At 38.0% G+C, this 22,244-nt stretch overlaps 1 protein-coding gene across 16 annotated transcripts in view; it reads left to right on the top strand.

Moving 5' to 3' along the window:
- The first annotated feature begins 703 nt into the window (after positions 1-703).
- Positions 704-22,244, top strand: part of LOC124643778 (P protein-like) — a 37,261-nt gene continuing 15,720 nt past the window's right edge. Inside the window, exons 1-3 of one of the 16 annotated variants that reach the window (XM_047182858.1) lie at positions 704-820; positions 1,660-1,833; positions 21,437-21,540. In XM_047182858.1, the coding sequence (XP_047038814.1) occupies positions 1,664-1,833; positions 21,437-21,540 (274 nt within the window). In that variant the 5' untranslated portion in view covers positions 704-820; positions 1,660-1,663. The other 15 variants (XM_047182867.1, XM_047182861.1, XM_047182859.1 and 12 more) reach the window with 15 other exon arrangements.

Raw genomic sequence — 22,244 nt, 5'->3', positions numbered from 1 at the left:
ATAGCCGAAATATCAAGAGAAAATTGTTTTACTTTGTTCATGTTTGTGTTTACAGATGTCGCTTTTTACAAATTTTAATGAATTTGACAATGGTAAGATATTATCTAAAAAAATACCTACCTACATTTCTTATAAAATACAAAATTATTCGACAATTCATTTACTGGCATATAATTCCGAGATTTTATTATAGAGATCCCGTCGATAATCTTTGAAAACTGCATTAATTTTGATATCATTCCTCAGTCTTTGTAAAATCTAGGTTCAGATAATCCTCAAAGTAATTTAAAAAACTGTTGAAACAGAACAAATTAGGACTTATAAGTCTTCAAAAGCTGTCTATTTACGTCACAGTATTGATCAATGTCTGATACCTCTGTATACGCATCTTTTCAATCTCAGTCTAGCTCTGTTTTCCATTAAGATCAAAATGTTCATAGATTTTCATTTCAATTGAAAAACTTATAACCAAAATACTTGTATAGGTAATAACACTAACAATGTAACTACAAATAAAACAATAATTTATTAGTTATATCAAGAGTATTTAAATAAGAAATTAAGACATTTTTGTTGTTAATAAAAAATCAATCAATTGTTTCCAAGTTTTCCCGCGAGATGCTAGCGCCATGGATTAGAACAGGCGTCAGATTTAGTTTGGTTATGACAATTTCTCAAAAATGTGGGTATTTACAAAAGTTATGGTTTCTTAGTTAATTATTTTAGTGTATTAGAGTGTTGATCAATATATTTGTGGAGTTTTTAATTGAAAATACAGATGTTTGAAAGCAATAATCATTGTTTTATGTGGCAAAATCAGGTGAGTGCAGTGTTTTTTATTTATAAGTAAGAAAAATCATCATTATGTTCTATTTAACATGAATAAAACTGTCAAGGCATGTCAAAAAGTACCAACTATTTCAACTTTTTACAAAACAACATAATATTTTTTGCATAATTCAAAGAAAAATCATATTAAGTGTAAAATTGTTTAAGTTTTCGTGTCTTGTGAACGAAATCTATTCATAGAAGTAGGTTTTTCTCCCGAAAATGCCAAATATAGGTCAAGGTGAATGTGCCAAATTGTTCTAGACAGATCAATAAAGTGATACGGACCTTTTTACATATTTTAAGGGCACAAGAGTAAGAAGTATTTTCTAGGTTTTGTTTATATTTTAAAAGAAAGTGTTGTATTATTTATCTGCCTAGTCTTTTGCGTAACTGTTTATGGTTTTAGTTCAAATTATGTGTTGTGCAATTGTTGCTCATACATTAAGAGGCCGCGGCAAATGATACGAAATGTGAACTGATTGTATTTTTCACTGTATGATGAATGCAATCTTTATGAAACACTAGCTGTTTCTCGCGGTTCCACTTGCGTCCCGAGGGAACTATTTCCCGCAAATGGATAAGAAGTAGCCTATGCCTTTTCTCAAGCACTGTGTACATAGTCCTTCTGGGTAGTTTTCGTTAAAAGGTAATAAACAATAAAATTACGTTTATATTAAACAAATATTCCTATTGTTTGTCCGTCTGCCTCGCTTTCACGCCAAAACTACGGAACCGATATACTTAAATAAAAGAAATTTACACAGATAGTCTAGAATTTAAATAGTAAATCCTTGAAAAAGTAAATCGGTCTTTTTATTTATTTTCCAGAGCCATGGATAACCACAAAGAATTTACATCGTCTTCCACGATATCGTTTGTAGAATCAAGTACAGAAGAGAAGGGCGTAAGGACCAGAAGAAAGTCGTTCTTCAGAAGGAACGGTCTTCTGAAAGTGAATCATAGCTCTAGTGATGCGGACATATCGACTATTGAGTATGAACGGTGAGTTATCAAAACATTTTTGAGAATAACAAGTTTTGTGATGATTTTTATGTAATTTTGAAATACAAGTATTGAGCTTTCGAATAATTACATTTCTAAATTTCTTACGAATTACTTATAAAGAAGTAAGTAAAAGGAAAACTGAAAGAAAAAAAAATGTTAAGAGTTAAACTGCCTCATTTTTATACGTGATCTTAAAAAAAATATGTTTTAAACTGTAAAAAAAGTAGGCAGGTACTGTCTGTACTGTGAGAAAGATAGTACTTTTTACTTTTTAAAAACCACCTTGAAGTGAGTATAAGGTGAAAATATTAAATACTTGAACAATTATACATTAAATATATACTATATTCATATGTAATTTTTATCAATTTGTTATTGTAGTCGGATCTTTGCAACATTTCCGTCAAGGACCACGAAACAACAAACAAAATCTTAAAAAAATACCACAACACATTATAATTTCAGCAACTATACCCTGTGGTTGCACACTACATGGAAAATTATTCCTAGTAAATAATTTACCTACTCATCCTAATTCCAAACACGTTTTTAGTGTCAATAAGTACTATAAACAACCATATTTATAACGTCACCCATTTTTTTTTTCCTACGTTAAAAATCATCAAATGACCCCTCCCGCTGTGGGTTAGCAGCGGTGAGGGAGTGTCAGACTGTTATGGCCTTACTACAAAAACTTTAACGCCTGTTTTACACCTGTCTAAAAAAATTGTGGCTCCAAAATGAACCATATGTCAACGTCATAATTTGACATTTTATTAGACAAGGCTTAAACTGACGTTAAAAAGTTTTTGTGGTAAGACGGTTACTGACTAAAAACCGTCGTGTTCCGTCATAGGCCTTTTATGTACCAGGGCCGCGGTATCTCTTTCGAACAACCCGCAGCCCCGGCAGAACGTCACCCATCATTGCGAAATATAAACCTTTGTAACATGGTTTTGTAATAGAGACTATATTACTTACCGCGGGTTTACCCGTCTTTTGACTTCAAACCAGTCATCATAATACATGGACCACATCTTCCTTTTATGTATATTAGACGGCTACTTACCTATTTAGACGCCGTTTTTTGACTTGACCATTATCATGCTATGCACCAAATACTTGACGCTCATCAACTTTAAAAATAACCAACCGAAAAAATCTGTTTTGAAAATTCTGTCTTACCAATTTGAAGCCACGTTATTAGGTAAGACCTAAACAAAAAAAATACCGACATAGAAAATTATTTTGCCATTAAAAGGCAACGCTATTTATTCCAAAGGTTATGAAGGTAATATTTTATTAAGGAGTTCCGTTGGGACACCCACGCGAAACAGCATAAGTACGACATACATAGGTTCCTGGTCATACAGACAAAAATACTCTAGCACTCATCCCACCAGTCAGGTCACACCAGTGTCCTATAGGAACTACTTTATGTAACCGGATAAATAATAGCCTACAGCCTCCGTCAATAAAATATTGAAATATTTTTAACACGCTTATATTAGCTTCACTTGTAACTATGTACAGTCAACTTCAGGTCAGTGGTAACAGTTTTATAGGAAAATCGTACTTATTACTATTGAATTAAGGTGCATGACAGTTACCACTGATGTGCAGTCTACCGTACGTAAGTTATTATATATACTATTATTTTTTAGAAAATAAGTAATTAGTTTGTATTTTATACAAGGTGTTGATTTGCATTTGTGCCATAGTTCAGGAGGAGGACATAAAGTACGTAAATAATCGATTGGAATTACAGTAGACGGGAAATAGCTAATATGCACTGCTTTTTTTGTCATTGTAATGTCGTAGTATTTCAGAAGTAATCCAATTTTATGAATGAAATTTACGAATGATCGTTGCGTATTCTTTGTGTTTGCGTTTGTGTGAGGGCGCAGCACGGTTTTAAGGCCAGTAACACACACGCCAAGTTTAAATACGGCTAGATGACATAGACGGAATTCGGAAAAAAAATAATTAAAAAAAAATTACGTACCAATTTTTTGGTTGATTTGGGTCGAGAATCATTAGCATAATTACGTCCTTGACTATGGCACGGATGCAAATCAACAGCTTGTATAATTTTGTAACAAATAATAATGTACCTGCCCGAATGGGCCTTAATTATTGTATGCCCAAACGGGCTGATTGTTGTACTGTATATCATTATATCTAACACCTGTAGCGAACACAATCAACACAATAAAGATTACTTTACTTTACTTTAAGAAAATCTTGGAATCTTAATGTGACCCACTTCCCGGTCTTCGATTAGGATGAAATTTTGCACACGAGCTGATTTCTGATGACAATACATGACTAGCTATTTTAAGAGATGTTACAAAAAGCGTATTTTTTATTAGTTTTTTTAACTTTTTCTTTTTTTTCCCAATCTGACCAATACTTCCTGAGCACGTACAAGCAAACAGACAAACACTCCAGCTTATAATATTATCATACCTACTTAGATATGAGTAGATATTAGTATTCAAAGCATACAATATCTTCATGGAAAAGCTTATAAAACAAACACAAAGTTGCGGTTTGAATACGTAATACGTAGTCGTGTCTGCGTTCGTAACAGTGGCATTATACTTGAACTCATTTTTCTCTTTCTTGAATAACTTAGCCTACAAACTACAGACTAACGCTAAACAGTCAGTCGACAGTAGGAGTGATGACAGAGTAAAAAATATTGATTCTAATATTAGACACGTATTTTTTATTTTAACAAAACAAAAAATATTTATTAAGATACCTATAACGTTCTTATAATGACGTGACGACGAATGACGATTTCATTTCATTTCAACGCAACAAAAATTGAGATTGGGGCTCGTGACGTCACGTCTGTGTGTGTACACAAAAGTGATATAACACAAAATTAAATTGTGTTATATGTTCGTCGTTATTTATTTATGAGAGAAAATAAAAAATCTTTAAAGACGGACTATTGACGTTTTTTTTTCATTCATCATGCATGTTGGCCCGATGGTTGTTTTTTAAAAGAATGTCATGAATTCAATCAAAGGTTTTAATACCTGGGGCCCGATTCTCTTAATTTTACTCAAGCGACACACACGCACACAAAGCGATTCACATTCGACTGAGATCCAATCCCGACTCAATTACGATTGAAGCGTATGTGACATTCCGCTATTTTTTCTTTAAAATAAACGTTTCTATCCTTTTCTGTCCTTCAATAATGAATCATTTTGTCTCCAAATGATTTACGATTGCAATATGATTGTAGAGCAAACTACCGTATAGACCAGTGTTTGCAGGTCTCAGGGGGGGGGCGGTAAGAGACCCAGAAAGAAAATGGGGGCGTTGTGTAGAAGCCTGGGGGGTGATTTCTAATTTTATTTAGCTAGGAGGCCCCTTAGACAACGACTTGTGAACATCAACTAATATGAATTACAAGATTGCGCTCGCTGCACTCGCGCCTTTCACTTAACAGTGACTATTTTCTAATTTCTTTAGGTAACATTGCGTCCCAAAAATCAAAAATTTTGCGTTCGCTACGTTCGCGGCTTCTTCTCTTTGCAGTGTTTTTTTTCCACACTTGTTAAGATACTTTTGTGCCCCAAAACTTAACAATTTGCGCGTTTTTTTTAACTCGTTTTGGTACTTTACTGTTCCAAAACTCAAAAATTTCGCGCTGGCTGCGCTCGCGACTTTTTCAATTGTCCCTGGTTTTTATAAAACATGTTTGGATTCTATTATGTCCCAAAACTCAAAAATTACGGGCTCGCTTCGCTAGCGCTTTACAAGTTTGCAGTGATCTGTCTCCAGTTTCTTTATGTTAAACCAGGCAAAAAGCACCATGAATGATTTCTACATGATTTTTAAGTACCTACTTTAATTAACAATTTTAGTGATTATATTTTGTCGTTTCTCTGGGGGCTGCTCAATAGGTAGTCCGCCCCGGGTGCCACCCGATGCTACGCCGCCACTGTAAGAGTTATCTTGAGACCTAAGCGCCGCGGTATGTTACCTACCTGCGCTCAGGTTTCAAGTTGAGGGTTATAATAAAAGTTTCGTTTAGAATTCCCCGTTAATAAACATATATAGGTCACAATAATTAATTAATTTGATTTGAAGTTATAGTCGTTTTTAAATAGGTGAAAAAATGGGGGCGCTAAAAAAATATTTATTCTTAAAGTGGGCAGTAGACAAAATAAGTTTGGGAACCACTGGTATAAACCAAAATCACCAAAATAGCAGACCAATCGCAGACCAATAAAATGACGTTGGAATACGATTGTTCTTATATTAGTAGCAGAATGCCCGATATGGTTAAATCTGCTACTGCGATTCAATTTCTATTCGATTTTGACATTATTAACTTAGGAGATTCGGGCCCCTGATCGTTGTCCCACATATCTCCGTTATATCAAACACCAGATCAAACTGTCGGCCGACCAAAAAGTCTGAAGTGTGCGGATACTCTTGAAAGTAATTTCTCGTTTCAGCCATTAGTCTTCTTTTTTACGAGAGGAGGCTTTTACCCTGTACCTACTCTTATTAGTGTCATTTACCCATTTTATAATAGGACTAACTTTCACCATCAGTTTCAAACGCGTCCCGGGCGTTCGACTACTTCACACAGCCGGGTACTTAGGGTGCATCTACCACGGTGCGTGTAGCTTGCGCATGTTGAGGCACATGCGCAGGTTACATGCATTTTAAAGACATGTGCATGACTCGAGCATGTACCAAAGCAGGCTTTACTCGCGTACTCTGATCTGATCTAAAATTATGTCTTCACACTGTTGGGAAGTCTATTGTCTTTCTTAGTCTGCAACTTACGCATGTAAGGCATATTTATATGATAATAGACAAAACAGTATAGCTTACGTTCATGGTATGTTTTAGTTACAGCTTTTTATTTTGCTATCAAAAGCCATGTCTGAATGTGCCAATGTCGCGGTTTCGACTCCCGGACCAAATCGCTTTTTCACAAAGCATCCCAGAGTCTGGTAGTTGGTTTATACATCCGTATATAGGAGTCGGTCCTGCATGCCTTTCTTGATGTCTCTCCGGTGGTGTCGGATTACCGTCCTATCGGACTATGAGAGTGAAGCAACAGTGAGTGCACCTGTGTCCAAGCAAATGCTCGTGCACTATAATATGTCCTGCGCAGCTGGCTGATCTCCTTAAATGAGAACAGCCGCCGTGGCCGAAATCGGCCGTGGACGCTAATTTATCAAATTCGACCAATCACTAGTTGTCATTTTCTGCTTATCTATAATTTCATAGGTTTACTTCGAATAATAAACCAGCCACTTAACTTTACTTAGCAAGCATACCATAAGCATAAAAAAACATAGCTATTAAGAACAAATGGTGCATTGTTCTCAGAAAACTAATTATTTTCATTGAAACGTGTTAACACTTTATCGACATCTGTATTTTTCCTACTTCCAATAATATTAGAATAGAATTATGTACACACTAGTTTCAGTCAGCGGTTTCACCCGTCCCATGGGAACCACTGTGGGGATCTGGATAAAAAGCTAACCTATTGCATTCCTCAACTATTGCCAGTAAGTCTGACACCAGTCTAACCAAGGGAAGCTGGATGAAGGTGACTGACCTACCTGCATTGTGGCATCTCCGCTTATTTTTCCTTTCTCCGTGTATTGCATTCATACGATTTTATTGATGTATCTTCACGCTTTTTATAGTGAAGGGTAAGACAAACAAACAGCTACGTTAACTGCCTCGATGCTCTAATAGCGGTTCAGAGTGCTGAAGGCAGACTGCCCGGGTAACTGGGTTGAGGAGATCAGATAGGGCAGTCGCTTCTTGTAAAGCACTGTACTCAGCTGAATCTGGTTAGACTGGAAGCTGACCCCAACATGGTTGGGAAAAAGACTCGGAGGATGATATTGCATTCCTCAATAAATGGGCTATCTTACAATGAAATAAATTTTCAAATCTGTCCACTAGTTGCTGAGATAAGCGCGTTGAAGCAAAAATCTCTGCAACTCAAACAAAAAAAGTAAAAATACCAATACTTAGTTAAAAACTTTCTTCAACTAGCAAAGGATAGGCTAGAAACTCCATTGAGTTTCCTCACGCGTTTAATACGAGACAACGTCGCGGACGCAAAACAAAGTATTAATATTAGTAAACAGTGTTTTTGTAACACTAACGTCTGTGAAAACCTTGAAGAACAAAATGACTAGCGGAGATGTCATAACGGAAAATCTCCTAAGAAAGTAGCGCGACAACATGCGGGTGAGCACGGGACGAAGAACTTCTTAAGAATCCGCCCATTTTTTGTAATACCAAAACTCGTTGACGGATATAGTTATCAGCCCGAATCTTGAGCTCTGACCTACATCTGCGCAGAAGTCATTTGTTAGCAAAGAACCAATCCCGAGTGACGGCTATGACGCGATGCACTGCGGGCCAATCACCGCTTTAGCCCGCCCCCGCGCCTCACTCCATACCACAAAAGGGACCCAATAAATTACTTCTGCGCAGGTGAAGGTCAGAGCTCAAGACTCGTGCCGATAACTGTATCTCAACCCGAACACCTCGTTAGTTCACTCGTAACTGTTTATTTTAGTCATGTTCACCGTATGTATTTGACCTAGAACAAGGCGCCTGACCTACCAACATTATGGTATCTCCGCTCATATTTCCTTATTCAGTGATGAAAACATACTGAACGGTTACAAAACTTGTAACCATATCAGTTTGTTTCATGACGCCGTGTTAAGCGCACGTTCGCGCCAAAACCGTCGGCCATCTTAGATTTTTTAAATACGTTCGATCGTTTATATAAAAAGAAAAACAAGTTGGAAAGCAAAGAGTTTGGACGTTTATTCAATTGTTTTTTAATTGAAATTCGATTGTGTGTTCGTGTGTTTTTTTTTTTTGCAATTAATGTGATGATAACAACAGTAACTGTACGTTTGTTCGTTTGCTATCGGTGTCGTTAAACATTCTAAACTGAATTTGTGGTTTGTAGTGAAGTTTATAATTTGGTTGATGTTTACCGACTTCATAAAAGGAGGAGAGGTGACCTGAACTGAAAATTATAGGTTCCTCGACCAGGACCATTTTTAACCGACTTCAAAAAAGAAAGGTTCTCAAGTCATCGGAATATTCTCATTGTTAAATGATTTAAGTATACTGTTTCAGCCTTTTTATCGTCCCACTGCTGGGCACAGGCCTCCTCTCACACGGAGAAGTTCTCACTGGTTCGATTCCAGGTCAGGCAAGTACCAATGCAACTTTTCTAAGTGTGTATGTACTTTCTAAGTATATCTTGGACACCAATGACTGATAAAAAGGTGAAGGAAAACATCTTGAGGAAACCTGGACTATAAAGTCTGAAATCACCAACCCGCATTGAGCAAGCGTGGTGATTAATGCTCAATCCTTCTCCGTGTGAGAGGAGGCCTGATTTAAGTATAAGCTGATGTCATTATTACATGGGAGTGACTTAATCAATGGTTTTCATAGAATAGCAAAACAAAGTTATTACTAACACAATCGATCGATTATCTTGGTATAACGGGAAACTAAGCTAATCATTATAATCGTAGTTAATAATAATATAGGATAATTATTTTTGGTATGAATTTCATCATCATCATCATCAGACTTTTTATCGTCCCACTGCTGGGCTGCGGCCTCCTCTCGTACAGAGAAGGATTGATTCATCACCACGCTTATATCACTTTTATATGTTCTAACAAGAATATTTAAGAAATAACCATTACATTAAATAAAACACCTGTATCCCTTTCAAGACTGAAAGCTGACCCCTTACATTGTTTGAGAAAAACTGGGCATGTACTGTTATATACATCAGGGGTTAAAAAACACCATTTTAGTACAAAAATATCTAGTTTCATATATAATTTTGTTGTTACAAGTAAGACAGATGTTTCATGTAGAATACTGATAAGACTTGACGTGATAGTGGGCGTGTTTTTTTTAAACACAGCTGTTCGTTCTCATATTAACTGGTAATATAGGTAAAAAAAAACATTTTTAACCGACTTCCCAAAAATAAGGTTTTCAATTCCGATATTTGTATGTCTTTAATGTCACCAATGATTTGCACGAATGCAAGAAAAGAATAATGTTCATTTAGAGTTCACATAAAAAGTTTTACTTCTCAAATTCAAAACATTGACTCTTATTCACACTTTATTTTAGCTTTTTACACACATATACCATCATCCTCATCCTCCGAGCCTTTTTCCCAACTATGTTGGGGTCGGCTTCCAGTCTAACCGAATGTAGCTGAGTACCAGTGCTTTACAAGGAGCGACTGCCCTATCTGACCTCCTCAACCCAGTTACCCGGGCAACCCAATACCCCTTGGTTAGACTGGTGTCAGACTTATATACCATAAACCTCAGATCAAAGAAATAGCCATAAACAAATTAATAATCATATATTTGTAGCTGAAACATTTCAATTTTCTTTAAACGAGCTGTGTAAACTTATCGTGGAAACCTGACCTACCCTAACTATTCTGAAATTCACGTACAATAATGTTTTCGCAAAGCAATAAGCGTTTTATGGTATGTAATAGAAAACTCGTTAAAATGACATTCATTTTCTACGCTTAAAATATTTTCAGTTGGTATGACAAGAAATTAGGAAGCTTGTAAAAAATTGTGAATTATAAGAATTAGATAGATAGATCAATGTACTCTTTATTATGTACACTAATTTACATTTAAAAACTATATAAAATATTAAAAAGTTAAGGTGATACAATAGGCGGTCTGAAAATCCGCATTGAGCAAGCGTGGTGATTAATGCTCAATCCTTCTCCATGTGAGAGGAGGCCTGAGCCCAGCAGTGAGACTATAAAAAGGCTGTAACAGTAATAGGCGGTCTTATCGCTTAAAGGGAATAATTTTTTTGCTTGTTTATTTGCACCCTAAAGGCTACGAAACTACTAAACCAATTTGAAAAATTATTTCACTGTCGAAAAGCTCACTCTTCCCGAGTAACATAGGCTATATTTTATCCCAGTACGGACAGTACTTCCCATGGGACGCGAGTGAAAGCGCGGGCAAACGTCTAGTGAGACATATATGGTTACGATTTCATCAATACAGAATATGTTATCTATTTATCTGAAGTGTCGTGTTTCATACTGAAATTACATATACGGGCGTCACGCTATTTCCCGTGGGTATTAAGCAGAGGTGTTACGTTTCTGTAACTATAACCAGCAGTTAAATGTCTATAAGCTTCTAGATTTTATACCCGACTGCTGAAAGGTACTGGTATTAATTCTATTGTCTATCTGAGATCAACGCAATCCTTATTGATACATCTAGGTACCTATAATAATCTATGATGTCCTCCCAGCCGACTAGCGGTCTCGGTCACGGCGGCTGTTCTCATGTAAGGAGATCAGCCAGCTGCGCAGGACATATTATAGTGCACAAGCATATGCGCAGACACAGGTGCACTCACTATTCTATCACTAAAGTCACCGAAAGTACTGAACTGATTTTACAATTCTGTTGAAAAGCTACAGTGTCCCCGAGTAACATATTTTATATTTTATTCGGGTACCGGCAATAGTTCGAACGGAACGCGGGTAAAACCATAAAATCTGTGGTAAAACGCAGGTTAACAGTTACTTACTGTTAAAATATCGGTATATTCGTGGTTTGAAGTTGACGTACATTTTGTGATAAGCTTATCTACTCCGATACTTATAAGCTTTTGTGATACACAGTGACATGTAGATATTATGGTATTTTACTATGACGTAATATTAGAAGATAAGAATACCATCATACTTTGTCAGTACCTATAGATATGCATATTCTAATACTAGACGATTTCCCGAGGTTTCACCCGCGTCCTGTGGTAAATACGGCCCGTACCGGGATAAAATATCGCTTGTTATTCGTGAAGCTTTCCAACAGTGAAATAATTTTTTAAATCGCTAGATTAGTTTCAGAGCCTTCAACCTTCAAGGTGAAAACAAACAAAACGTTTTCTCTTTTAGTATAAATAAATATGAGAAGTACGTTTGTTTGACCTCGGTAATGTCAGGAACTACTAGACCAATTTGCCTTACATTGTTAGATAGCCCAAGGATTGACAAAGCCTATAAGATATTTTTAGGGTTCCGTACCCAAAGGGTAAAACGGGACCCTATTGTTTTCGCTCCTCTGTCCGTCCGTCCGTCCGTCTGTGACCAGGCTGTATCTCATGAACCGTGATAGTTAGAGAGTTGAATTTTTCACAGATGATGTATCTGTTGCCACTGTAAAAACAAAAAATAAAAACTAGAATAAAATAAATATTTTGGGGGGCTCCCATACAACAAACGTGATTTTTTTGCTCATTTTAAATAATGGTACGGAACCGTTCTTGCGCGAGTCCGACTCGCACTTGGCGATTTTTTAATATAAAACTGCGGGAAAAAGTTCCTTCTAGAGGCTGGCTAGTTTGAAACATACCTTCTGTCTACTCCCTGCAAAGCGATCATGCCTCGTGGATCACAATACCACATAAGTAGTGGATGTTGTTAGTAAATACCATAATTGTTCATATCCTAGGATCCATTGGTTTGATGGCACGCTCATTATGCCATTGTCAAGGTGAAAACGGGATTATTTTTGAACTGTTTGGGAATAGTTGACTGAAAAAAGTAGTTAGTCCGTCTTTTGGAGTGGCAAAAAAATATGACGAAGATAACACACGTTTTGGTTGTGTGGTACTTTACTTCAAATAATAACAAATCGCATGAAAAATTCTTTTAATGTGCCCGTAGAGGAATTTTTAAACTTCTACAATTACATAATACAGAAAAAGCTTTTTTTGTTTGCTTGCCTTTAGGGTAATAGCTCCGAAACTTCTGTACCGATTAGAAAATTCAGTTGATAAGCTACAGTATCCCTATTTTTTTTTCTAAACGAGTAACATACATTTATCCGGGTACGGAAAGAAGTTCCTTTAGGACGCAAGGAAAGTTGCTAGCATTTTATATGTTAGAGGATTTTTTCAACTAAGTACAGTATACTGTTGATAGGAAACATTACAATTAATTTGTCTGCTACATTTAAACGGTCTAACAGTCTTGTCAATTGGACTAGTTTACCTAGTTAGAAAATTTTCCGTTTATTGTATGTAAATTAGACATAATTAGCATTCATTAATGCTGTTGTGGGTTGGAGGTTAAACTGAGCGCATTTAACATCCTAATTTGCAGGTTCGATTCTGGCTACTCAAAGTTAAAGTCATATTTTTTTTATTTCAAATAGGCCCATAACAGCTTTTTCAACTTTTCTTAGTTTGTATGTACTTTCTAAGTATATCTTGGACACCAATGACTGTGTTTCGGAGGGCACGTTAAACTGTAGGTCCCGGCTGTCATTGAACATCCTTGGCAGTCTTTACGGGTAGTCAAAAGCTAGAAAGTCTGACAGCTAGCATTACCAAGGGTAGGTTTCCCGGGTAACTGGGTTAAGAAGGTCAGATAGCTAGTCGCTCCTGTAACACACTGGTGCTTAACTGCATCCTGTTAGACTGGAAGCCGACCCCAACACAGTTAGGCAAAGGCTAGGCAGACGATGATTTGGGATTTAGGAGAAATTAATTATTTTAGGAATACGTGATTAAGAATTTATTCGAATTCTGAATAATCGTGACATGAACTAATTAAGCGTTATTTATACTAGAGCATGTTTAAACTGTTTATTTGTCGTAACATGTTAAGCGGACGAGGTAATGTCATGTCGGTATAATATACAGGTGTAATGAAGCGTGCCATTTTGTGGCTTAGTTTAGAAACGCGAGTTTACATTTATATCATGCATGCATGAATATTTTATCATGCATATCATGAAGAAATGAGCAAGGTCATTGCTATTTTTTTTTACCCAATAGTATTAAGTCGGGCTGAAAACGCGGGTTTGGAAGTTGGTGATTGATACACCACCAGTCATCGGAGAGCGCGTAAATGTCGGTCCTGCGCCTGATCTCTCTCCGGTCATGTCGGATTTCGTTTCGTCCATCGCGCTAAGGAGTAGAGAGTGCGCCTGTGTCTGCGCGAATGCTTGTGCATATTATCTTGAGTAGCTGGCTTATTTCCTCCGAAAGAAAACCTCCGTGACCCAAATCTGTCTAGAAGCGGCTCTTGTAGGTTATTATTTTTTATCCGGTAACGGATAGTTATTCTCTCGAGACATGGGTAAAACCATCAACAGATAGTACTATATAAAATACAAATCTATACCTCTAGAATAATATGATCGTAATAACTATGTGGGAAAACTTCCAGTAATTACATAAAATTACATCCAGCAATAAAAAAAAACTAATAAAAATGAATTAATAAAACTCTATGATAATGATGATGTAGTATTGTTTAAGGCTAATAATGTTAAGGCAGATATAGTAACTTAAAAGATTAATATTCTTTGTGCTATCCGTAGCCGATTTTCCGCGATTTCACCCGCGTTCCGTTTGAGCTACGGGATAAAAGTCCGTACCGAGATAAAATATAGCTTGTAATATTTTACTCAGGGATCGTGAAGCTTTCCCACAGTGAAAGAACTTATCAAATTAGTTGAGTAGTGTCTGAACCCTTCGGGTACAAACAAAGAAATTGTAATTCCTCTTTATTTTATTAAGTACATACACATACCTACATTATTACGGTGACTTTATACAATTCTTCCTTTTAAATCAATGAATGTAGTTTATACCATACTTAACTATATAAGTAAAAAGGTCATTACCTACTATGGTATATCGGGTGTGTCGTTCATAATCACATTACATGAAATGCGTTAATATACTGGTTAATATATGTCCATTAACACAAAGCAAAAAGAAAAATACGTAAAAATAAAAAAAATAATTTTTCAAACAAAGTAAATAGAATAATAAAGTGCGAAAATTAGAACACCATATAAAAGTCAGTCATTACAAACAACTGTAATTCTCCCTTGAAAATTCTGTGGTGTTAAGGCAAAAGGGGATGAGTCAAAAAACACAACTTTTCACCAGGGGCTAAACAAAAAAACGCGTGTTTGTTTTGTAATAAAAATGCAGTTTAATCAAAAGTGTATAGAAATAATTAACACAACTCTGTTTTAATATTCATTTATTAATTTAGTCGTCTTTTATATGCACCCAAAAAGTATTTTTATTTCTTAATTATTAAAATAACTGACATATCTCCTTTTTCCATAACACGGTACAAATTAAAAAAAAAATCCTAGAACGACTCGTCTCTTTATTTGCTATTATTATTTACGTATATACCTTTTTTTTTGGCAGGGGGGAAATCCTCATGGACTTCCCTCCACCTGGGGTGGGTGGAGGGGGTGTGCCGAACTCTTACCGGCTAAAAACCCACCCAGTATTGCCTTCAATTACCTATTGTCGAGGGCACGGGTATCGCCAAAGCATTCTTCCGCACCCCCGACAGGTATTGGCCCCCCAGATGTTCAAAGGCGGGCCTCGTCATCCGCTGTGGCCGTCACCCAGCGGCCACAGCAAGCTCCACTAAAAGAGGCGCTCGCAACACAACGCCACCGTTTCGAGGCCTGTTTCTGATCGGACGACAGACGCCCCTAGTCTGTCGACCGCAGGCCGCGCCCTATGGTGGCCGGAGATCAGTCAGCCTGCGACGTCCTCCACGTCTGCTGCGGGCGGGGAGAGAGGAAGCAGCTTCTCTCTCCCTTTCCGCCGCCTCCTTTAAAACCATCACATCCTCACAAAAGGAGGCGACGGCGTTCCATCCATCTTCGCTGCCGACCATGCAGGACACGACAGCCGGCAGCGAAAGACTTCCCGCAGCGTCTACTGCTGCCGCTAGGTCACGGCGCTGCGTTGCCCCAGATGCCACAGTGGTGGCATTCGGGCGTGGGCTCCCGACCGATGCGACACAGGAACTTTCCGAAACACCCATGTCCGGTAAGGACCTGTGTCAGCCGGAAGCTGAAGGCGCCGTGGCGTCCCTCCAGCCACTCCTTCAGTATGGGCCTTACCGCCGCGAGAGCGGCGTGCCCTGCCGTGGGTCGCGCAAGTCGCTGCTCCCATTCCGCAATGAGGTCTTGGCCGAGCTCTGCCCTGCGCACCTCAACTTGCTAAGGCACGAGGCGCTCGGCCCGCCCCACCGCTTCGAGACCGACGCGAGGGCTGTCGGTCTCGAAGTCCCGGGATCCGGCTAGGAGGCATGCAGCTTCGAAGGAGATCGTGCGGTATCCTCTTATAACCCTGATGGCCATCGCTCGCTGTGGTCTTCGCAGCACTGCAAGGTTGCGGGCCGTCAGGGTGTTCGCCCATACTGGCGCGGCGTAAAGCGCCATCGCCCGCACGACCCCCATATAGAGCCTCCGGCAGGAGGTATTGGGTCACCTGAGGTTGGGCAATAAGCGTGAGAGCGCTGTAGCTGCGACCATCAACCGAGGAGCGAGCCGCTGGAAGTGTGGCCCGAAGTCCCAACGACTTTCGAGAACGAGTCCCAGGTATTTCATTGTCGGCTCCACAGCGATGGTAACCCCTCCCACCACGATACTGGACCCCGGAGGTGGCTTCTTCCTTGGCCCATGGAAGCAAAGGGCCTCGGATTTGTGCAAGGCCACTTCGAGGCCAAGACCTACCCATGACCTGCGCGACACTGGCTGTGGCCCAAATGGCCGCCTGCCGGTACGCCTACCCATGTGCTGTGACTAGCGTGTCGTCAGCGTAGCATATCACGCTGACGCCGTGGAGAAGCGCACCGCGCAGGACCCAATCGTAGCCAAGGTTCCACAGGAGAGGGCCGAGAACCGACCCCTGAGGAAGAGATGTTCTGACGACTCCATCCTTCTCGACCCGGGTACACGACAGCTCTTTCGGATAAATAGGCCCCGATTATGCGACGGAGGTACCCTGGCACTCCATGATAACGGAGCGCCTCCTTTATGATATTCCAGGGCAGGGTGTTGAACGCGTTAGCGATGTCATGCGACACTGCCAAAACCACCTCGCCCCGGTCAACTGCTTCCTCCGCCAGGACCGCCAGGACCCTCACGCGCATGCGTGGAGGAAGCAGTATAGCGTCAACTGTTGAACGCCCTTTACGGAAACCATACTGGTTGTCCTCCAGATCCGAATCAGCTCATAATTTTAAGGTTTTAAATCCATCATACTTACGTTAAATCGAACTTGTTAATCCTATTCATTTCTGTAGGTTTCAACACTCAAATTACCCACGTAAACCATAATTTTAGGATTTTTTGCACCGTTGCACTAGTAAAAAGACGTCAACTTCGCGCGCGAAATGCAACTAACGCGGAACGACGAATATGAATTTAGGCACAAGTCGACTTATCTCATTATACCTAATTTTATAAGTAAAGGATCACGTATGCAATAAGAAGATAACTAGACAAAACTCTTTTTTACTTTTTAGGTTTTGCTATTTATGACTAGACTCGTATTTATTATTTGAGATTCACGAAATAAAATACATTATATTGACTTATCTCCTTTTTACCATGATAGTTCGTAAAATTTTGTACCCAACTGTGTAATTAACTCATTTTTCACAATTTCTGACTTATCCCCTTTTGCCTTAACACCACAGAATTGATAGCTGTCAACTGATCAAAACATTCGATACGCCTAACTTTATCTCTGCTTTACACATGATGTTGTGAATTATAAAAACGAAAAATGACTCCTGTGGCCAAACCACTGAATAGATTAGGTTATTTTTTTTTACATTTCGCCATAGAATGTCATAAAGTATATGCGATAGAATTTAATGTGATTGTGAACGACACACCCGATATATTGGTAGGATAATCTCTGTGAAGTACCTTACCTAAGTATGTATGAAGTATTGATGGTTTTTTCCTTATACCATGAGAATTAATCATGCCATAGGAAATATTTATGCGAGTAAGACAAGTTGGTATTTCAAAAAATATGTAGAGATATTGACTTTTGGTGTTCATTACTTTTTGGTTTTATTCCTATATACCTATATACCTATTAACATTTTTTCAGTAGGTAGAGTTATAATAACGAGTATCACGTAGGTTTCATCGGGCTATGAGAATGAGCGATTAGAGAGTGTATATTTGTCTGTGCATTGTAATATGTCCTGCGCAGTTGGCTGATCTCTGTGCATTAGAACAACCACCGTGGCCGATATCGGCTGGGACGCGAATTACTAGGTATATCTAGACTAGTCTACTTCCTAGGTATATTAACAACATAATGCTTTCCATCAACCACATTTTTATGTAATCGGTTAAGAGAAACAATAGATAACCCGCGAATTCGAAAGTCGAAAAAAGCATAACGATGTCTCGATGACGTAATCAGTAAACCGGTTCGAAGCGGTTTCTTCCAGTTAGTACCAGTATAACGCGGTTGTTGAACCAGTCGACAGCTTAATTTTGTATTGTTATAAGTAATTTGATATTATTTTAATTTGTGGTAATCCGGGAGTGAATTTTTAAAGTGCATATTTTTGAGTGAATATATAAAAGTACCTACTGGTAATTATTTAACTGTGAAAATTTTGTATTTTTTTAAGTTATACTGCAAAAATAGCACTGTACAGAATTCACGTGTATATTGTCTACGTGGTAAGCTTTACTTCAGGCCAATAAAAATAGGTTGAGAATCATATCGATACTACGACGTTTGTCACATCTACAAATATTTATCATAATCTATGTTCCTATGGGACGGGACGTAGCTTCCCAGATTTGCTTTGGTTATATAAAACTGCCTTTCGGCCAAAAATAAACAAAGCATAAAAAAATCGGCCAAGTGCGAGTCGGACTCGCGCACGAAGGTTTCAGACGGACGGACGGACGGACAGAGGAGCGAAAACAATAGGGTCCCGTTGTACCCTTTGAGTACGGAACCCTAAAAATCGCGGTCGAACAGCAAAATTATTTCTTTTTGAAAAGTTTTTATGGGAAATCGGTTAAAAAATACAAAAGTTATTTTGAGGAACTCTGATTACCCGATGTGTAACTACCTATTCCAGAGAAGAATGTCTTTTGTACTGAAGCAGTTAGAAATAAGATTTACGATTGAACTGTTCATTTATCTTTACGCTCTGATTCCTTTAAGGTTAGGCAGAGTAATCGTGAGTTATTTTTACCTTTAATAAAGTAAATAACTTGAATTTCAAGAATAACTAAACCGATGAGAGCAGTCTGATATCTTCCTCCTTTTTAGGGTTCCGTACCCAAAGGGTAAAACGGGACCCTATTGTTTTCGCTCCTCTGTCCGTCCGTCCGTCCGTCCGTCTGTCACCAGGCTGTATCTCATGAACCGTGATAGTTAGAGAGCTGAAATTTTCACAGATTATGTATTATTGTTGCCGCTATAACAACAAATACTGAAAACTAGAATTAATTAAATATTTGGGGGGCTCCCATACAACAAACGTGATTTTTTTGTCCGTTTTATAAATAATGGTACGGAACCCTTCGTGCGCGGGTCCGACTCGCACTTGGCCGGTTTTTTTTAAGTTGGTCGAACAGGGGCCCGATTCTCCTAAGTTAATAATGTCAAAATTGAATAGAAATCGAATCGCAATATGATCGCAATAGTAGTTTTAACCATATCGAGCATTCTGCTACTAATATAAGACAAATCGTATTCCAACGACATTCTATTGGTCTGCGATTGGTCTGCTATTTTGGTGATTTTGGTCTATACGGCAGTTTGCTCTACAATCACATTGCAATCGTAAATCATTTGCAGACAAAATGATTCATTATTGAATGACAGAAAAGGATAAAAACGTTTATTTCAAAGAAAAAATAGCGGAATGCCACATACGCTTCAATCGTAATCGAGTCGTGATTGGATCTCAGTCGGATGTGAATCGTATGTTGCTTAAGTAAAATTAGGAGAATCGGGACCCAGCACGTTTTATTTTATTTACCGACTTCAAAAAAGGTGAAGGTTTTACATTTTAAAAGTTTTAGTCAATAAAATTCTCAACGCCACGTTGTTTAATCAAACCTGAAATTCAAGTTAAAAATAAACATTATGTTTACTAGTCTAGATGACAAATATACAAACATCGAATACAGGAAATTCCACCCAGTAAACCACAAATATTTTTAGTTATTAACGTACAATTGTAAATGAGTAATGCGTGTATTTCCAATCTGTCGATTTCAGCTGAATTTTGTCTGAAGAACTTAGAAAATACTCAGAGCGATAGTTGGCCGCTAATAGTGCGCTAATAGTTGATTGTTAGTTTATTTTGAAGGTAATTGCGAATCTAATCCATGGAAAACAAAATGACTAGCGGAGATGTCATGACGCAAAATCTCCTAAGAAAGTAGCTCGACAACATGCGGGTGCGAGGGGGACGAGGAGCGTTACTGTCTTTTATGCCTTTACACGTATTCTATGGAACCTGTCCGTTTCTTTTTTTCAAAATTAAATTCACCTATCAATCTTTTTTTTACAATCAATCTTTGACAGATTGGTTTTCTTGATTTAGTTTCTTTGTCAGACGTTTTGTTAGTTCTTTTAACTGATCACGCCTACCGTACGTTGCTTGACCTACAAGAAGGCGCCTGACCTACCATCCTTATGGCATATATTTCCTTCCTCCGTTATCCAATCAAACCGTTAAGTCAACTATTATGGCTAATTTTCTACCGACAGTTTAGTCTACAGTGTGTTTAGTGTGTATGAAACTACCCAGAGAAAACGAATAACTGAGAAATCTGTTTTTCTCACGTTAGATCTTAGGCGTCTATAATGTTATGTAAACATACTGAGAAAATGTAGGTAATGTTTGTATGTCTACGCTCTTCCTTTGGTTAGTTACCTGCCTATAACTACTAATTGTAATATTAGTCGCAAAGTACTTTAATAGCAAAATCGATGAAAGCTCTTATCACTCACTGATAAAAAACAATTGATAACATCCCATCACCAATATGCTTATATTCGTGACTAATCTCGATAATAACTCTACGAACATAAGTTAGAAATAAACCCTGGAGAAAAAAAGCGCCAAATTGAGAACCTCCTTCTGCTTAGGAAGTCGGTTAAAAACGTGGTACCAGGATAAAATAGAGCGCATGCTTCGACTCTTTAAAAAAATGTGACTTTATATTGGGAAAAGAATTTTCAAAATCAGTTCGGTACAACTTTACAAACTCTTACATCTGGGAAAACAATATGCTTAAGAATATTAGGTACAGTTGCCAGTAGGTCAACTTATCCGAATCTGCCAAATTTAACCATTCGAATCCAACCTTCCACTATTGTGATAAGGTTGAAAATCGACTGAAGAATTTTTGCAGATTGAGGTAGGTTCATGGTAGGTGGATATAAAAACACCATCAACACCATTTCCAGCAACCCAAATTAACCACAAACTATCAAAAACCACCAACAAACTCACAAACCTACAGATGACCTCACAAAACTAAAGCAAAGTGACAAAACGGACTAAAAAACGTAACCAGTGCGAAAATGTCCTGACAGTGACAGAAAAAAAGATGGCGGAATTGTTGCAAAGACTCCAAGGGTTAGGCAGAAAGAAAGACAGGAACTTGAACACTAGTGTGTATTCTGTGGTGTCTTGTAGTGACTTAACTCCTGGGAGCTTAGAGATCTGGGTGGATCTGCCAGATGAGATCAAGTTTGATCCGCTGTTGGCGCCTTTTAAGCAACGGTATGAGCAGCAACATGGTAAGCATTTTTTTGTCATATATCGGGTGTGTCGTTCATAATGATCACATTAAATGAAATGCGTTAATATACTGGTTAATATATGTCGATTAACACAAAGATAAAAGAAAAATACGTAAAAATAAGAAAATGATTTTTTCAAACAAAATGAATGGAATAAAAATGTCCAAAAATTAGAACATCATATAAAAGTCAGTCATTACAAACAACTGAAATTCTCCCTTGAAAACTGACAGCTGTCAACTGATCAAAATATTCGATACTCCTCACTTTATCTCTGCTTTACACATGATGTTGTAAATTATAAAAACGAAAAATGACTCCTGTGGTTAAACCACTGAATGGATTAGGTTATTTTTTTTACAATTCGTCATAGAATATCATAAAGTATATGCCATATGATTTAATGTGATTGTGAACGACACACCCGATATGTACGCCAGTAACCTCTTAGACACTGAAATTGCAAAATCAGTTCCACCGTTTTGAAATTTTGTTCCTAAGGGCTCATTATTATTATTAACTGTATACTCTACTTGTTGCAAGCACGATTGGTGTGCATGACGTCTCGGGTTCAATTCCCGTGTCGGGTAAAATCGTTTTGTGGGTTTTAGAATACCCCGGAGTGCCCCGGAGTCTGACCTTAATCATTATGATGAACTAGCTTCATTAATGTACCTTATAACGCCTAGGTACGCTTCACA

This window comes from Helicoverpa zea, chromosome 28 (genome assembly GCF_022581195.2).
Source record: "Helicoverpa zea isolate HzStark_Cry1AcR chromosome 28, ilHelZeax1.1, whole genome shotgun sequence".
Taxonomy (NCBI): Eukaryota; Metazoa; Arthropoda; class Insecta; order Lepidoptera; family Noctuidae; genus Helicoverpa; species Helicoverpa zea.
Note: the sequence above shows the minus strand (reverse complement) of the source record. Positions and strands in the feature narration are given on the sequence as shown.